The 19,847-nt window shown below is 42.9% G+C and overlaps 1 protein-coding gene across 8 annotated transcripts in view; it reads right to left on the minus strand.

The window, feature by feature from the left end:
• Window positions 1–12,670, minus strand: part of IWS1 (interacts with SUPT6H, CTD assembly factor 1) — a 40,996-nt gene extending 28,326 nt beyond the window's left edge. For 5 of the 8 annotated variants that reach the window (XM_070423183.1, XM_070423185.1, XM_070423182.1 and 2 more), the window contains exons 1-2: window positions 12,488–12,670; window positions 10,828–10,946 (exon numbers count right to left, since the gene is read on the minus strand). In XM_070423183.1, the coding sequence (XP_070279284.1) occupies window positions 10,828–10,946; window positions 12,488–12,521 (153 nt within the window). In that variant the 5' untranslated portion in view covers window positions 12,522–12,670. The remainder of the gene's footprint in view (window positions 1–10,827; window positions 10,947–12,487) is intronic. The other 3 variants (XM_070423181.1, XM_070423180.1, XM_070423184.1) reach the window with 3 other exon arrangements.
• Window positions 12,671–19,847: the final 7,177 nt, after the last annotated feature.

Below are 19,847 nucleotides of genomic sequence, written 5' to 3' on the forward strand. Positions count from 1 at the left end.
TATAATAATAAAAGGGTAATATGCTAATTAGACCGGACGTCCTTCCTGACAAAGCCGGGTCCCGGGTCCCGGAGGAAAGCCAGTGCCGGCAGCCGGGGGAAGGAAGGCCCCTCTTGCATGAATTTTCATGCATTGGGCCTCTAGTGTACTTATAAAGGACAGTATAAACGCATGTTTTCTCCTTTCTTATTTTAATGGATTTAAATAGCAGCTGTACCGAGTAATATGTATATAGTGTAGAGTTGGGCCTGTAATATATAGATATGTAATATATGTATAACATATTTGCAGATAACACTACAAAGGAGGTGGATGGTAGCAGAGCTTTCTTAAACTAAGGACATTATTTCAGATGGTAAAGTAATAATTATAATAAGGTATTGTGGGATTTGTAACATTAACAGAGGTAATATGTATAACAATAATATTACATAAAGAGAATAAAGCTATATAGAAGTAGTATTTCTCTATACCATTGGAACTAAGCTACTATAAATCTGAAGCTGATTCTGGTAAGTTAAGATATATGTGGATGCCCTTTCGGGTTTGGCTCAGTGGATAGAGCGTCGGCCTGCGGACTGAAGGGTCCCAGATTCGATTCCGGTTAAGGTAATGTACCTTGGTTGCAGGCACATCCCCAGTGGGAGGTGTGCAGGAGGCAGCTGATCGATGTTTCTCTCTCATTGATGTTTCTAATTCTCTATCCCTCTCCCTTCCTCTCTGTAAAAAATCAATATATTTTAAAAAAGATATATGTGGCAAACCCTATAACTACTAAAGAAAGAACTAAAAAAGCATAGTGAACATATTATTAAAAAAATTTAAATGCACAAAAGCATTAAAAAATACCACTCCAGTTTGGCTCAGTGGATAGAGCGTCAGCCTGAGGACTCAAGGGTCCCAGATTCGATTCTGGTCAAGGGCATGTACCTTGGTTGCGGGCACATCCCCAGTAGGGGGTGTGCAGGAGGCAGCTGATCAATGTTTCTCTCTCACTGATGTTTCTAACTCTCTATCCCTCTCCCTTCCTCTCTGAAAAAAATCAATAAAATATATTTTAAAAAAATACCACTACAATAATCTATTAATGGATACACAAGGGAAAAAGATGGAAAGTGTGACATCAAAAACATAAAAGGGGGGGGGGGTATAAAAATAAAAATGTAAAGGTATGTTGTGTTAGAAATTAGGTTATCAGCTTAAAAGAGACTTATAAATATGTTATGTAAACCTCATGGTAATTCACAAAGCAAAAACCTATATAGACAAAAAGTGAATGAAAGCATACCACTACAGAAAATCTTCAAACCACATAGGAAGAGAACAAGAGAAGGAGCAAAGGAATTATAAAATAGCCAGAAAACAATGAACAAAATAGCAATAGTAAGTCTACACCTATCAATAATTATTATAAGTGTAAATGGACTAAATTCTCCAATCAAAAGACATACACTAGCTGAATGGATAAAGAAAGAAGACCCATCTCTATATGTTGCCTGTAAGAGACTCCCTTCAGCTTTAAGAACACACACTGAAAGTGAAGGGATAGAAAAAGATATTCCATATAAATGGAAAACAAAAGAAAGCAGGGATGGCTATATCAGACAAAACAGGCTTCAAGTCAAAAACTATAATAAGAGACAAAGTGCGTAATATAATGATAAATGATATATAATCCAACAAGGTGTTAATTAACACTTATAAATATTTATGTACCTAACATCGGAACACCTAAATATATAAAGCAAATATTAAAACCCTTGAAAGGAGAAATAAGACAGCAATACAATAATAGTTAGTAGAGGACTTCAATACCTCATTTCAACAACAGATAGATCATGCACTAAACTACCAATGGGTCAAAAAGAAATGAAAATATATCTTGAGGCATATGAAAATGAAAATACAACACACCAAAACGTATGGACATAGCAAAAGCAGTTTTTTTTTTTTTTTTTTTTTTTTTTTTTTTTTTTTTTTTTTTTTTTTTTTAAAATATATTTTATTGATTTTTTTACAGAGAGGAAGGGAGAGAGAGATAGAGAGTTAGAAACATCGATGAGAGAGAAACATCGACCAGCTGCCTCCTGCACATCCCCCACTGGGGATGTGCCTGCAACCCAGGTACATGCCCTTGACCGGAATCGAACCTGGGACCCTTCAGTCCACAGGCCGACGCTCTATCCACTGAGCCAAACCGGTTTCGGCAGCAAAAGCAGTTTTAACAGGGAAGGTTACAGTGATAAATGCCTACATCAAGAAAAAGATCTCAAACAACCAAACTTTACTCCCCAATGAACTAGAAACAACAGCAACAAAGGAAGATTGAAATAACAAAGATCAGCCCTAGCCAGTTTGGCTCAGTGGATAGAGCGTCGGCCTGCAGACTGAGGGGATCCCAGGTTCGATTCCGGTCAAGGGCATGTACCTTGGTTGCCGGCACATCCCCAGTAGGGGGTGTGCAGGAGGCAGCTGATTGATGTTTCTCTCTCATCGATGTTTCTAACTCTCTATCCCTCTCCCTTCCTCTCTGTAAAAAAATCAGTAAAATATATTTTTTTTAAAAGAAAGAAATAACAAAGATCAGAGCAGAAATAAATGAAATAGAGACAAAAAGGTCAATAGAAAAAAAATCAATAAAACTTACAAACCACTAGAAAGTCAAAATTATAAACAAAAGATATTATAATTGATACCACACAAATAAAAGAACCTTAAGAGAGTAAGAACAATTGTAGCCCAACAAATTGGACAACACAGAAGAAATAAATACATTCTTAGAGACAAACAACCTAGTAAGACTGAATCATGAAGAAATAGAAAGTGGAACAGACTAATTACTAGTAAGGAAATTTAATCAGTTACCAAAAACATTCCAACAAGTCCCGGAATAGATGGCTGCTGAATTTTACCAAACATTTAAAGAATTAATACCAATCCTTCCAAAAAATACGAGAAAGTTACACATCCAAACTCATTTTATGAGGCCAGCATTACCCAGATACCAAAGCTACCATACAAGGACATGACAAGAAAACTACAGGCCAATATTCCTGATGGAATAGATGCAAAAATCTTCAACAAACCTAATCCGACAAAGAATCATACGCCATGATATAATGGGATTTATTCCAGAGAAGATTCAAGGGTGATTCAACTTCTACAAACCAATCTATGTGGCACACTACACTAATAAAATGAAAGATAAAAATAATATTATCTCAACAGATGCAGAAAAGGCATTTGACAAAATTCAACATCCATGCATGATAAAAACTCCACAAACTGGGTATAGAGGGAATGGTACCTCAACATAATTGATTTCAGAGAAGAAGGGAGAGAGAGAAACATCAATGATGGGAATCACTGATGGGCTGCCTCCTTCATGCCCCCTACCAGGGATCAAGCCAGCAACCTGGGCATGTGCTCTGACCGGGAATTGAAGCATGACCTCCTGGTTCATAGGTAGATGCTCAACCAGTCAGGCTGAAAGCTTTTATTCTAAGATCAGGCAGGTACAACAAGGATGCTCACTCTCTCCACTTTTATTCACTATCTAGTACTGAAAGTCCTAGACAGAGCCATTAGGCAAGAAAAAGAATTAACAACCTTCCAAAATGTAAAGGAAGTAAAACTGTCACCATTTCCCAATGACATGCAACATACAGAAAAGCCTAAAGACTCTACCAAAAAACTGTTAGAACTAATAAACAATTCAGTACTGTTTAGGGATACAAAATCAATACACAAAACCCAATTGTTTCTATCTACTAACAACTATCAGAGAAATGAAGAAAACAATCTCATTTACAACTGCACCAAAAAGAATATTCTTAGAAATAAATTTAATCAAAGAAGTGAAAGAGCTGTACACTGAAAACCCTAAGACTGGTGAAAGAAATTGAACACATAAATGAATAGATATTCATGCTCATGGATGGAAGAACTAAGATTGTTAAAATGTCCACATTACCAAGCAACCTATAGATTCAATACAATCCCTATCAAAATTCCAATGGCATTTTTTCACAGGAATAAAACAATCCTAAAATTTTCATGGAACCACACACACACCACAAACAGCCAAAACAATATTAAGAACAACACTGAAGGGATCACACTTCCTGATTTCAAACTATATTAAAAAGTTATAGTAACCAAAACAGCACGGTATTGGCATAAAAACAGGAACAAAGATCAACAGAACAGAATAGAAAGCCCAAAAATAAACCCATGCATATATGGCCAATTATTTTATGACAAAGGAGGCAAGAATATCCAGTGGGGAAACTACAGTCTCTTGAATGGTATTGGGAAAACTGGACAGCTACACACACAGAGATCAACTAAAAATGAACTGAAAACTTGAATTTAAGACCTAAAGCTGTAAAACTCCTAGAAGACAGCAGGTAAGCTCCTTGACAACAGTCTTGGCAATCTACGCAATAAACACGTGGGAAGACAGCAAACTACAAAGTTTCTGCACAGCAAAGGAAATCATCAACAAAATGAAAAGGCAACATAACGAATGGAAGAAAATACTTGCAAATAATATATCTGATAAGGGGTCCATAACCAAAATAGATATGAAAACCACACAACTCAACAGAAAAAAAAATAAGCAATCTGATTAAAAAATGGGCAGAGGAGCTGAATAGATATTTTCTCAAAGACATACAAATAGCCATCAGATACATGAAAATGTGCTCAACATCAGCCATCATTAGGGAAATGCAAATCACAATCACAATTAGAGAGCACCTCAAACCTGTTAGAATGAATGTCATAAAAAATGCAAGATAACAAGAGGATAGGAATGTAAACTGGGACAGTCACTATGGAAAATAATGTAGAAGATCCTCAAAAAATTATGTTGACCTATGAACCAGAGGTCATGGTTCGATTCCCGGTCAGGGCATAAGCCTGGGTTGCAAACTCAATCCCCCATAGGGAGCATGCAGAAGGCAGCTGATCAATAATTATCTTTCATCATTGATGTTTCTATTTCTCTCTTCCTTTCCGAAATCAATAAAAATCTATTAAAAAAAAAAAAAAAGATCCAGCAATCCAACTCCTGGGTATATACCCTAAGGAACTGAAAACAGGATATTGAAGAGCTATCCGTATTCCCATGTTTCCTGCAGCATTATTCACTAGTCAAGAAACGGAAACAACTTGTGTCCATCAACCGATGAATGGATAAGATGTGGTATATACATATATACATGGAATATTCAGCCAAAAAAAGAAGAAAACCTTACCTATTTTAACAACAAGGATGGAGCATGAGGGCATTAAGCTAAGTGAAATAAGCCAGAAAGAGAAAAACAAATACTACATGATATGCTTATATGTGGGATCTAAAAAAGAAGTCAAAAGCAGAGAAACTGATAGTAGAAAAGTGATTGCCAGGGGTTGGAGGGTGGGGGAGATAGGGAGGAGATGGTAAAAGGATACAAACTTTAGCCTGAAGGTGAATAAGGTCTTAGGACCTAATGTGTAACATGGTTACTACAGTTGATAACACTGTGTTGTATAATAGAAAATTTCTAAGAAAACAGAACTAAAATGTTCACACACACACACACAGGTAAGTATGTGAGGTGATGAATGCATTAACCAGACGGAAGGAATCCTCTGACAATGTGTATGTATATCAAATATCACAATGTACACTTTAAGTATCTTATATTCTTGTTAATCCTATCTCAGTAAAGTTGGAAAAAATTTGCATATATGTCATGTCCTCCCCCCTCAAAAAAGACTTGAACCTTTTAAAAAATATGTTTTTATTGATTTTAGAGTGAGAGGAAGGGAGAGGAATAGAGAGGTAGAAACACCCATGAGAGAGAGACAGATATCAAATGGCTGCCTCCTGCACACCCCACTGGGGATTGAGCCTCCAACCTGGGCATATGCCTCGACTGAGAATTGAACCCGGGATCTCTTGGTTCATGGGTCGTTGCTCAACCACTCAGCCACACTGGCAAGGCTGAACCTTTTTAAGATGACTGAGTATTCCCAAAAGCACAATGGATAAGCTGATTTGTCCAGTACAAAATTCAATAACTAAGTGAATTACGCCAATTTAAAGACTCTCTTATTTTGCTATGATAAAAAGAAATTTGACCTAAAAAAAATTTAAATGCTACATTAGAAAATATTCACTTAATGACGATGTAAAGGAGAACAGATTAACAACAAAAAGACACGAGACATATAGAAAACAAAGTAAATGGCACACTCCAACTCTTTCAATAACATTACCCATGAATGAACTTAGCAAGCCAATCAGGAGACAGATTTGATTAAAGAAATGATCCAACTATATGTTGATCACAGGAGACACACTGTAGATTCAAAGACAAAATATATGATCTTCTTAAGTACATATGGAACATCTCCAGATGAATCATATGCTAGGCCATAAAACAAACCTCAAGACCACGATGAAGTAAATTAGAATTAATAGTAAGAAAAATGTTTGGGAATAATCTAAATATAAAATTCATAAAACAAGTCCACTTACTACTAATAAACATTAAAGAAAATAACATACTTATGGACAAATTTAACAGAGAAATGCAACATTTGTACATGGAAAACTAAAAATTGTTGAAACAAATTACAGACCTAAATAAAAAGACATCCCATATTATGGATCAAGGGACCTCATACTGTCAAGATGACATCACTCACCCAAACTGCTCTACGAATTTAGAACAATCCTACCAAAATCCCAGCTAACTTCTTTGCAGGAACTGACAAGTTGATTCTAAAGTACATATGTAATTGCAAGGACCCAGAACAGACAAAACACAATCTTGGAAAAAAGTGGGACTCACACTTCCTAACATCAAAACATACTCAAAGCACCATGGCACAAAGATAGACGTAGATTTGAATGGATTAGAATTGAAAGTCCAGAAATAAACCCATACACCCTATAATCAACAGATTTTTTTACCATCTAAATTTAAAATTAATTTAATTTTTATTACATTTATTGGGGTGAAATTGGATAATAAAACTATATAGGTTTCAGGTGTACAATTCTATAATACATTATCTATATATTGTATCATGTATTCACAACCCAAGGTCAAATCTCATTCCATCAACATTTATCACCCCTTTAGGCCAACTGATTTTTAATAGGGTGCCAAGACCTTCCTATCGGACAACTGGATAGCCATGTTCAGAAGAATAAAATTGGATCCTTACCTCGAAGTATACATAAAAATCAATTCAAAATGGATCAAATACCTAAATGTAAGAGCTAAAACTATAAAATTTTTAAAACAGAGGGGTAAATCTTCATGCCTGGATTTGGAAAAGGATTATCAGAGATGTCACTAAAAACATAAGCAATAAAAGAAAAATTGGATAAAGTGGACTTCAAATTTAAAACTCTAGTGCTTTAAAGGACACCAACGTGAAAAGACAAATCACGCTATGCAAATATTTGCCAGTCAGTCATCTAATAAGGGGCTTGTATCCAAACTTAAAAAAACCCTCTTACAACTCAATAATAAAAAAATACAGAGCCCAATTAAAAAATAAAGGATCTGCCCTAGCTGTTTGCTCAGTGGTTAGAGCGTTGGCCCATGGACTGAAAGGTTGTGGGTTTGATTCCCAGTCAGGGGGCATATACCTAGGTTGCAGGTTTGACCCCGGCCCAGGGTGCCAGCACATGTGGGAAGCAACCAATTGATGTCTGTCTGTCTGTCTGTCTCTCTCTCTCCCTCCCTCCCTCCCTTCCATAAAAATCAATGGGAAAAATAGCCTTGGGTGAGAGAAAGGGGAGAGGGGAGGAGAAGGGGGAGGGGGGAGGGGGGAGGGAAACATTCATGTGAGAGAGAAACATCATTAGGTTGCCTCCTGTACACAACCTAACCAGGAACCGAACCAGCAACCTGGGCATGTGCCCTGACGGGAAATCATACCTGTGACCTTTGGGTGCATGGGACCAACTGAGCCACACCCAGTCACAGGCAAATATTTGTTGTTGAAGCCACAAAATTTGTGTCACACTCTAAGACACCAATAGGAAATAATACACATCTTTTAGGTTTGGGCCCTGTAATCTGCACTGTTCACTTTAATATAACTGTACTCTTTTAACATCCTATTAGCTTCTAAAAAACAATCCACAATCTCTCTTTAGAAGCCATTTTAAACAGGCAAAAGAACATTAATCCAGAACTCAACACTTAAGAGTACAATTGGCACTCGCAAACTACTAACTAGTAGTACAGCGAATTAGGATAACGCTTCTGGAGGGAAATATCTAAGAAAAGCTTTAAAATATCTTAGCCTCTTTATTCTGGTTAACTCTCCTGGCAGATTTATAAGTAACAAAAAAATTTTTTTTTTTTAGAAAAGGACAAATGTTTATGTTCAAAAATGTTCATAGCAGCTCCACTAATAACGACTAAATAGTCTAAATGTAAAAAAAAAAATTAGAAAATTATTGAATAAGTAATGGTACATCATATTATTAAAAATTATGCTAGTGAGAACATTTAATGACATGGGGAAATACTTAGGTATAATCAGAAGAGAAGACAAAAATATATAGATACAATACACAATAAAATCTTAAGTAAGTTAAAACAAATACACCTATTATATACATGAGGGAGAATAAAAAATGCAAGAGAAATAATATAAAAAAGTTAACAGTCATTTCTGTAATAGGAGTATGGTAATTTTAATTTTCTCTTTAAGTATTTAAAATTTCCAAATTCTGACAACATGCACATTTATTATTTAGAATCCATCTCATTACAAACTAGTAGTTTAAGGTTCTAAAAGGTAAGCCTTTTGATGGTTATAACTGAATCATGAGGCCACCGTGGAGCTCCTGCTACTGTTTGCCAAAGAAACTTCTGATATTACATACTAAATATACTACAACAATATTCACATTATCAAGTAATTTCTACCTATCAAATAACACATTAATTAGAATTTAGTGTAAGTGTTTAAGGGTATACAAAAAAAATGAGTAATATCAAAATAACTAAAAGATAAGCCTTTCTCCCAGTCCATTTAGCTTTCTGATCACACCTGCTTCCTGACTCCACACTAGCCACACTAGCTCCAGGGGATTCCTTGAAGACATCAAACACAGTCCCATCTTAGGGATGTTCTTCCCCCACATGGCCAAGTGGCTCTTCCCTCACCCTCCTTCAGGTCTTGATTCAAACGTCACTTTCTTAATAAGGCCTCCTGTACCTCCCTATTTAACACCAAAGCCTGCCCTTCCTCCTGGCATCCTTCCCCCTGTTCTACCTTTCTCTATAGTGTTTATCATCTTCCAAACAACTATGTAATTTTAAAAAGTGGGACCTCATTTAGTCACTGATATGTCAAAAGAGCCAGACACAACAGGTGCTGAATAAATATTTATTGAATATATGAATATACTAATGACATATCAAAGAACAGGCAACATAACGAATGGAAGAAAATACTTGCAAATAATATATGGCAAGTTGCCGAAACCGGTTTGGCTCAGTGGATAGAGCGTCGGCCTGCGGACTGAAAGGTCCCAGGTTCGATTCCGGTCAAGGGCATGTACCTGGGTTGCGGGCACATCCCCAGTGGGAGATGTGCAGGAGGCAGCTGGTCGATGTTTCTCTCTCATCGATGTTTCTAGCTCTCTATCTCTCTCCCTTCCTCTCTGTAAAAAATCAATAAAATATATTTAAAAAAAAAAAATATATGGCAAGTATATAGTATGTACACGGGGCCAGGTGTATTACGGTGGAATCCAATAATACGATCTCTAACAATTATACCTACCACTTAAAAAAAACTGGACAATTTTCTGCACATGCATAATCAAGCAAAATATATGGAATACCAGTTCTTAAAAGAAAATGTGGCCATCTTTATCATTCCTATGTGTTTGTTTCAGTTTGTGTTTACCAAAACTCATAGCTGACTTATTGAAAAGTATCCCAACTTTATTTTGTTAACATTGTGCAATACAGATGATACAACCAGGGAAGCAAATTAAACAGTTTAAAAAATATGTCTGGCCCGGGCCCGGTAGCTCAGTTGCTTAGAACATCATCCCAATATGCCAAGGTTATGGGTTCAAGCCCCAGTCAGGGCACATACAAGAATCAACCAATGAATGCATAAACAAGTGGAACAACAATGAGATGTCTCTCTTCAAATCAATCAATAAGTAAAAAAATAATAAAAGTTAGGAATGAGTTAACAAAAAACTTTTACTCTCAATACTACAGAATACTGTTGAAAGAAATTAAATTAGCACTAACTAAATAGAAAAAATATGTAATAGGCCAAATATGTTGAAATGCCATACACAAAATCCAGTACAACTCTATTACTAAGCAACAACAGCTTTTTAAATGACATGTGCTTTGTTATTTCATACATTGGAACAGCACAAAGCCAAATTCTGATATAATTTTTGCAAGGTGATAGCCCTCAAACTTTCGATTTCAATAGGAATACCTTCAGTTTGCAAATGGTCACTGCTCCAGTAAGACATCATTTTGGGAATGCGGAAGCATAGTCAAATATCAAAAGCCTGGCCTATTTTCTCAACCAAAAACTGCCAAGAACTGCCTAATATCTGAAATGGGATCCAATCAGAAGTTAATTCCCTGTGATTCTGTAAATAACAGACTATCCCTACTTATTGTTAAAGCAGTTCTCTATAAACTTACAATTCTGTACCCCAGGGTTTGAAGCCCAAACCTGGTGACAGGGTCTCTACAACTCCAACATAAGACAGGTCTCACAGAATGCGAGGGAAAAGCTCCCCAGACGTCGTGTCGCCAATACCTCTGAGTGACGGTCTACACTTCCCGTGTCTGATCCAGAGTGCTGCTCATTTACATCCTCCTCAACGTCTGACCCTGAGTCCCGTTCATCCTGCACTGGGGTAGCGCCACCATCATCTGCTTAAAAATAAAACAAAACCACTTCAGGTGTGAGATGGATGACATCTACAGGGTAATGAACACGAATCAAGAATAACATACGAGGAAAGGTGACCACTGATGAAGCATAACTAATGATGCTAACGTTGTAAACAAGACAGCGGTATCACTCATAGAAGTAACAATCATCCCATGGACTGTGACATACATGGCAGAAAAAAATACACCATAAAAAGAATGTGAAGCTTAAGAAACATAACTAAGGACCAAGTCAACAACCCCTAAGTAACAGTGTGCTCTGTAACTATTTTAACTTCCTTGATCACTGAGTCTATTGTGATCACAGCACTTACTTACCACCTCCTAATGGGCTGCGGGATTTGTCATGTCATGGGTTTATCGTGGCTCTTCCCTCACTTGAATGCAAGCGCCACCACAGCAGGGATGTGGGTTCCCTGGGGAGTGCTGGCGCCCTGCATGTGCTTAGGATGAAGAGCTCACGGAACTGCAGTTCCTAAGCAGGGGATCTCCTTAAAGAAACATGTACTGTGCGATCACAAAATGGTGTCAATGAGCTGCTACCTCCCTTTAACCAATGCTTTAAAAACATAAATTAAAAGTGCATGGAGAGGAATTTAGGGCTGTTGCAGGATATGGGAAGACTTGGTTGGAAGTTTAGTAAAAATAAAAATGAATCTTTTTAAACGAAGCAGTCACCTACAGGAAAACAAAAAAGTTGCGTAAGAGTGGAATCACTATCATATAAAAAGCTACTCAGCCAAAGAGTAAAGAATATGTCGTCATAATAAAACCGGTCACTTGGAAATTTAACACTGAACAGTGAGGGCAGGGGGAGAAGAGGGCGCTCAGGATGCAGCCCTGTCCTCCCGCAAGAGGAGGCCACACAAACGCCTACAAATGGAGCAACGGGAGAGCGGGAACCCGGAGACCAACGCCAAAAAAAAGGATGTCAGGCTAGGGAACTGCGATTCTGCATGCCTTTCAGCGCTTCATCTCTATACAGGTATTACATACAACTGCTTACCTAAGCAACAGTGTGAAACCACAAATGAGCTGAAAAACTATTTTGAAAACATTTACAGAAAAGCAGCAGTGCATGCTTAGCAAAGCGTTCGTCGTCTTAACTATTCTCCCAACTCAGAACAGGAAGGCGGTTCGGTCAGGCCGGGAATTACTGAGGCGCTGGGACAGGGGACAGCCCACGGGACCGGCACAAAGGCCCAGCCCACGTCGCGTTTCCCCCCAGGTCCGGCGCCCCGGCCGGCACCGCGGGGAGGACCCCGGAGAAGATGCGGGAATCGGGACTCCCAGGCACTCAGACCAGGGCCTCGGCTTCCCGGCCTGGCTGCGGGGAAGCCCGGCCCGCCCGCCACCGGGTGCTCAGGTGCCCTCCGCTCGGAGCCGGCCCCGCGCCCCCGGGCCCCGCTCAGCGAACCCTGACTCTGTCCACGGAAGGGGCTCCCCTCTCCCCCAAACCTTCGCGGACCCGGAAGACAGCTCTCCCTCCTCCCGCGCCCCCGCCCGGCCAGGCCCGGCCCCACCTGACTGGTCGCCGCGGTAATAATCCGGGTCCATGGCAGGCGGCCCCCGGCGGGAGTGTCCGCGCCCGCGCCGCCCCGTCACCTCCTTCCCGGTGGAGTGACCCCCCCACCCCGATGGCGCGGTCCGGGGCGCGGAGGTTCCCGCCCGCCCGGGGGCCGGAGGGTGCGGAGAGCAGGACTCGGCCTACGCACCCGCCAAGAGAGCCGCCGGCCGGCGGGAGGCAGCGTGCGCGCCGCCGCTCCACTTCCCAGAAGCACCTCGGGGCCGAAATGGCGTCTGCTTCCGCCCCTCAGCGGGGCGCAGCGCGCAGGCGCCGTCCCTCCGCCGGCCAATGGGAAGGCGCAGCGCGCAGGCGCCGTCCCTCCGCCGGCCAATGGGAAGGCGCAGCGCGCAGGACACGCGCCCCGACGGAAGGGCCGCGGGAGGTGCCGGGGCTCCGGCCCCTCCGCGGTGGCTGTCCCGCGACCCGTGCCGGTGGGAGAGCGGCCGCGGGCTGTGCTCTCTCCGTGGCGGAGGACCTGCTGAGCTGCTCCTCCGGGAAGCGGGGTCCGCCCCGTGCAGTCACTCTCCCCGCCGCCCGCCCGCCCCGCCTCCCTCCCGGGGCGCCGGGGCCGTGGGCAGGGCTCCCTGGTGCTGGTAGGCCCAGGCCTGGGGCGCTGCGACGCGGCGCTACCTGACCTGATCAGAGGACTCCTTTCCAGGCCCCTTTCTGTCCTGTTTAATTAGCGACTTAAGCTCCATCTTGAGAAGCCGTTTGTCAGCAGGAGGAAGTACAGGTGCTTCCGGGAAGCTCCCGACTGAAGGGGGTGCCCTGCGCGGGTTACTTGCCGGTGCTCCGAGAAGCGCATGGTGGGGAGCCCGGTGCCGCCCGCGCTGGGAGGCTGTTGCGGGCGCTCCGCCCTGCCGGCTGGTAAGGCGCACACTCCGCGCCCGGCAGTGCAGAGGCCCTGGTTTACCGTGAGGAGGGCAGGCAAAGGCCTTTCCTTTTTTCTGAACCTGCTGCTCTCAGACCTCCCCCCCACCCCCCCGCCCCCCGCACACACTTCTTGGCCTCTGCCTTCTGAATGATTAGCTGAGATTAGAACTTCTTGCTCCCCTGAAACTAGCTAGACAGATATAGACATTTCTGCTCACCTGGCTGAAAGTTCCGATTGCAACACAGTCCCAACCACAAACCACCCCCCCTTCCTCCCGTGGCAGTCTTAAGGAAAGCCACCCTGCCCAGATGCTCTGATCTGCCTGTCTGGTGTTAACTAGGAAACATTCAAACCATTGAAGAATTTTTGTGATTTTATTTGAGCCAAACTGTCGACAACGGATTGAGAAAATGCAAGCATGGCAGCTTTCCACCTTGTTTATACATTACTAGAGCCCCGGTGCACGGATTCGTGCACTGGTGGGGTCCCTCGGTCTGGCCTGCGCCCTCTTGCAATCTGGGACCCCTCGGGGGATGTTGGACTGCCAGCTTCGGCCCAATCCTCACAGGCCAGGCCAAGGGACCCCACTGGTACACGAATCCATGCACCAGGCCTCTAGTATGCATATAAGATCTTTGGTTAATGTCTTCCTGCTCTCCCCCTTTCCTCTTCCTTCTGAGATTCATCAGTCTGCTCCATGTTTCCATGCCTGTGCATTGAGCATCTGCCCCCTGGTGGTCAGTGCACGTCATAGCTACAGGTCGAACGGACATTTAGGCTTTTATATATATATAGATAGTCAAAAGAGTAAGTGGGTTACATGAAATCCATTGGTGAAAAATGGGGGGGGGAGGCAAAGCAGGGGAACCTCTGGGATTGGATAAAAAATGATAGACATACTTCCTTTACACAGGTGGGTGCAGGATAGTTAACAGCCAGCAATGAACTCACTAACCATGAGGGGGTTTGTGGTCTCCGCGGAGCGGTGCCTGTGCTTTGAGGGGTCCGGGAAAAGGAAAATCACGTTGACATTCCAACTATTAGTATATGTTATGGTAGATGCAAAAGGACGATAGACGGTCTCAGTTAAGGTAAAGATCGACCTTGTCAGGGAAGATACCGGCCTAGGACATGACTACCCACCATAAACTGCTTTTTAGTTTAGAAAGTTTTCATTTCAGACCATTCTTTGTGTTACTTTAGGTCTCTGAGTTTGCAAGGCTGCCACGCAGGCCTCCCCTGAGGTTGTCAGGTTAGCATGTGGCCCCTTTTCATCCACACTCTCCCTATTGCAATGCCCTGAATAGAATCCATATTCTTACTTGTTTATTTTTGTCTTAGACAAGGAGGAGAATTTTCTTGTCTTTTGGTGGGAGGAGGGTCAGTGGAGGTATAGGCAAAGATTCCCCAGGAGGTGCAGACTTGCAGAAATAGGGCCTTTTGTTAGTTGGCAAAGTTAGTTACATCTTGGACTGAATTTCTAGACATGCCTAGCCTGCTGTAAGGCCTCATTTGGTGCCCTGGGAGGTCCACCTCCTACCTTGGAGTTGAGAGATGGGGATTCTTTGATGTCAGCTCTGCGGCAAATTCCCAGAGTGCTCTGAGTCAAGCCACATCTCAGCTGTGATCATCCTTGAACCCGTTGTTAGCCAGTTTGCATGCTGGCAGAACAAAGTTCTAGGCTTCAGAAAAGCGCATGGGAAGGGAAGGAAGAAAGAGGTGTGGTTTCTTTCTGGAAACATGCAAATTGGTGTCACTGCTACGCCCACCAGCCAATCAGAATGACTATGCAAATTAACCCAACAAAGATGGCGGTTAATTTGCATACACAGGCACAGAGTGAAGCCTGAAGGCTCTGGCTGGAGTGAAGACTGAAAACTGAAGACTGAAGAGGCTTGGCTTCTCTGCTGTGGCTGGACCAAAGGCCTGGGTCCCGGGTGCCAGAGGAAAACCAGTGCCGGCAGCCAGGGGAAGGAAGGCCTATTGCACGAATCTTCGTGCAACAGGCCTCTAGTTTATATATATAAAAGCCCAGTGACCGTTACGGTGGAACGACCAGATAACCAGAATGACAGGTCACTATTACGTGCACTGACCATCAGGGGGTAGATGCTCAATGCAGGAACTTCCCCCTGGTGATCAGTGCACTCCCACAGCGGGAGCACCGCTCAGCCAGAAGCCAGGCTCGTGGCTGGCGAGTGCAGCGGCAGTGGCGGGAGCCTCTCCTGCCTCCACAGCAGCACTAAGGAGCAGCGAGCCAAGTGGTAAGGAGGGAGCAGATGGGTGGTTAGGAGTGAGGGGTCAGACATCCCTTGAGGGATCCCAGATTGCAAGAGGGCGCAGGCCAGGCTGAGGGGCCCACCCATCCCCACACGAATTTTGTGCATAGGGCCTCTACTTTTCTTACAAGAGAATTCATGGGTATAACTTGCCCTGTGTAGTGGCAAGTTATACCCATGTGCAACTTTAAAATCCAACCCTTCCCCTTTAGCTGTGGGAATGACATCTTCTCAGGCTGTTGTGAGAATCAGCAGAGCAGGGAATTAACAGGACCTAGAACCAAACATATAAAATGCAAATATTTATTTATCTTTATTTGATGGAAAAGACCCTAGGATCTGAGCTCTCTTCTAAGGAGAGTGAGATTGTACTGTGTAAATAAGGCAAGGTGAATAGGAAAGAACTCCAGGAAGAGGTTTAATGAAAGGTAATTCAGGGCAAATCCTGCTAATAGGGATCTTGGATTTCACCAGAGGTACAAGAGATTGGAATAAACACTGCCATGCAAGAGATTGGAATAAACACTGCCATTACAAGAGAATAATTAGTGAATTTTAATAATAAAGATTCTAACTGCCTGGTGGTTTGGAGAGTGGAGATAAAGCAGGATAGAAAGAATCTGGGGAAAGTTCCTGACAAGTGGAACGAGGAAGTAGGAATGGACCTCACTGGCTGATAAGCTGCTGGTCCTCTCCCAGAGCCCCACTTCCACACATGATCCAAGGGAAACCGTTTATGACAGTCAGTTCCTGTTTATGACGGCGAGAGCTAGCTAAAACCAGATCAATCCAAGTTGGAGGAAAATTGACCCCACAAGTAGAAGGAGAACTGGGGAAGGTGAATGCAATGACACTTCAGACCATATTCGAACAAGATCGCCTCCCAACCAGAAGGTAGAAAGAATTGGGCACCACAAAGTTTAAGAACAGCCCATCCCTGAAAACACATAAAATCCCAAGGACTGACTGGCTGCGGCATGCAGCTCACTGGTGAGTTCACCTGTGTCCACTGGGATGAATTTTTGCTTTTTTCACAGCGGCACCCCCACCAGGGGAGCAGTGGGTGGCAGCAGTTTGTCCTGGGCTTACTCCCTGATTCTGTCCCTACGAGCCCTCATTCTGGCCTCTTTCTCTCAACCTAAATAAAACTGCGTTTGCTTTTGTACAGACTTGCTTTTGAATACTTTCCTGTGTGAAGTCAGGAACCTGCAGGTCACAGAGCACTGAGAGGCCCCGTTTCAGGTCTGCCTCCAGAGACAGAGAAGCAGACTGACGCACAGCAACGTGCTGACCCGAAAGGCTGCAAAGAAGTTTTTGTACAAAAGAAGTCAACAACTTGTTAGTGAAGCAGGACACACCCTTGAAATAAACAGTCTTAGTGAAAGCAATGTGCTTGTCAATGCAAACAGCTCCAGGGGAGTCCCCAGAGCCCCTTTACCAGCTGGCTGTCCCTCAGGGCCTGATTGAGAAACACTAGAGCAGCACAGACATGCCTTCCTTCGTCTTGGCTGCCTTGAATTTGAGGACTGCCATCTTGCCAATCCCATGGCTCTCTCCCACCCCAGCACAGGTGGTCCCTGCTGGTGGGGGCGTACGGGAAGAGGCACCCACAAGGGAGGTTGCTTTTCCCCCAAGGATACGAAAACCAGAAAGGAGAAAGAAGAGATGAACTTGCAGCAGTCCAGTACTCTCTTTCGCTTGACTGATGATGACCGGAGTGACTGTTTCCCTAAGTGAATGCAAGATTTATTTGGTCAGCCTTTTGAGACACGGTAACTTGCTAAACATGTTGGGGAGCGTGAGATCACACAATGTAAGGAACAGCTGGGCACTGGTATGGTGCAGACCAGGGGCTGAGAGCCCTGGCTTCTGGCTGCGTGTGCTTGGAGAGCTGGGACAAGCAGCCAGTCTTCTAGGGGTCTGTTTCTCCCTGCGTCAAATGAGGGAGTTGAATCGGAAAATTTCAAGGCCTGAACTTCCTTCCTGTGCTTGAGCCACTAGGGGGCTCTGCCAGTGAGGAAACAAACCAAAACAAGTACATGGAAGCCTGCTCCCCTGGCAGCGCACCTCTGGCAAGTCCCAGCCTCACAGCTCATTAGGACCGTTGCCAGATTTGCTTTTAATACAACTGGGACTCACTTGAAAGCCCATTAACCCCTAGAGTGCCGGGGAGTGCAATCCCGCTCCTCCTGCAGTGTCACTATTAGATGCTAGTAGTTCACTCTTTATTGACAGATGGCACCTAAGTGCAGATTACTTATGATGCTGAATGTTTGTAGTTCTAAAATTGACCACTGGCATTTATCTGCCTAATTTTTTACAGGTACTACGATTTTATGAAGTTTGCTCAGATTTTGTAGCCCTAAAGCTTCAAAATGGCGTCCAGTTCTAAGTCTGCTTTTATTAGGGATGATGATATTGCTAAATATGTCAATTCTTGCTGTGAAGATGACGATTTTGTGGAAGATATTGGAGAAGGGTGTCCCTCTATTTTAACATTATATGTTTTGTTCAAATTTTTTTTTTCTACTAGTATTTTATAATACAACTAGGGGCCCGGTGCACGAAATTCGTGCATGGCGGGGGGAGGGTGTCCCTCAGCCCAGCCTGCCCCCTCTCACCTACTGGGAGCCCTCAGGGGATGTCCTAGTGACGGCTTAGGCCCGCTCCCTGCTCCCCTTGGGGAGCGGGCCTAACCCGCAATCTGGCCTCCCTTTGTAGGAGGTGACCGGGCTGTTCCAGACTAGAGTTGATTCTATTCTTTTTTTTCCTTTAAATATATTTTTATTGATTTCAGAGAGGAAGGAAGAGGGAGAGAGAGATAGAAACATCAATGATGAGAGAGGATCATTGATCGGCTGCCTCCTGCATGCCCCCTACTGAGGATCGAGCCTGCAACCCATGCATGTGCCCTTGACTGGAATCCATCCAGGGACCCTTCAGTCTGCAGGCCGATGCTCTATCCACTGAGCCAACCAGGCTAGTGCGATTCTGGTCTTTTTTATCCACAAATGCCAGTAACTTAGAGATATGGCAGTTGATCAATAAAACTGATTACTCTGCAAGTGTAAACTTGAAAATTCAGGTCTCCAACCTATTCTGAACGAGATGTATTTAGTTGTTTTTCTCTACCAAGGATGTTCACAGGATAGTTATACATGATTCCTTTACATTTTAGGTTTGTCTATGGAACAAAATTCTTGTTTTCCTATTAAACTATCAGTCTGTTTTATTACAACAGAAAAATGTATACCCATTCAGTAGTTTCTAAGTTCACTTTCCCTGCTGTTTACCAAAACAATACTTCTGCACCCTTTCCTCATTTCACAGTGAACCTGCCCAGAGGTTTACTGTTTGAAATCTCTGTCCAGTGGGTGAGGAGAGGCAAACCCTCCAGACAGTGGTCACCAGCACAAACATTAGATGTGGGGCTGACTTTGAAGGATTTTGAGCAATCTGGATATAGCACTGTAGACTATTCCAGATTTGTTCCTGATAGCCCACCATTCTCTGAACATTGGCACGTGGATTTGTGAGGCGTGAAAAGCAGCAATGAAGAGGTAGGAAATCATACTGCTAAACAGAACCCTGTTTTTGGGTGGTATAATCTGGGCCAGACAACTCGGCCCTTGCTCCAATGCATGATAACTCATAACTCAGACTAGGACCTGGCACGCAGTAGGTGTGTTAACCTAAAACTTAAAACACCTTTCAAAGTGAGAGGCAAAAAGTATTTATTTGAGTTCAAAGAATAGCTATTTGGGACATGCTGGTTCAGACAGAAGCTCAAATAATGTTTCCAGTAGGAGGAAAAGGCATGGGCATTTATGAGAAAGGGAAGGGGGACAATTACACCAATAGAAGAAAGGCATTTCAGTGCAGATAAACTAACATAGTAATGTTAGTTCTACACTTCCAGTTCAATAGTCATTAGTCCAGTAGTCAAATAACTGATTTCTTATTATCTCTGCAAACAGTTTTTTTGGAAACAAGGTTACTGGGGCCCAGTCCAAAGATTATTTTGCCCTGTTTTAATATTCTAAGGTTTGAGGCATAAGACATGCAAAGCAGTTCCTCTGCGAAGTCAGCTCCTGCTCAATTTTAAAGTGGCTCCATTCCTATTATTGTTTACAGGTGCTCAGCTTTCGCCTCTGTAAAATGGA

Source organism: Myotis yumanensis, unplaced genomic scaffold, assembly GCF_028538775.1.
Source record: "Myotis yumanensis isolate MYYU_CA2020_CCGP unplaced genomic scaffold, mMyoYum1.0.hap1 SCAF_8, whole genome shotgun sequence".
Classification (NCBI taxonomy): Eukaryota; Metazoa; Chordata; class Mammalia; order Chiroptera; family Vespertilionidae; genus Myotis; species Myotis yumanensis.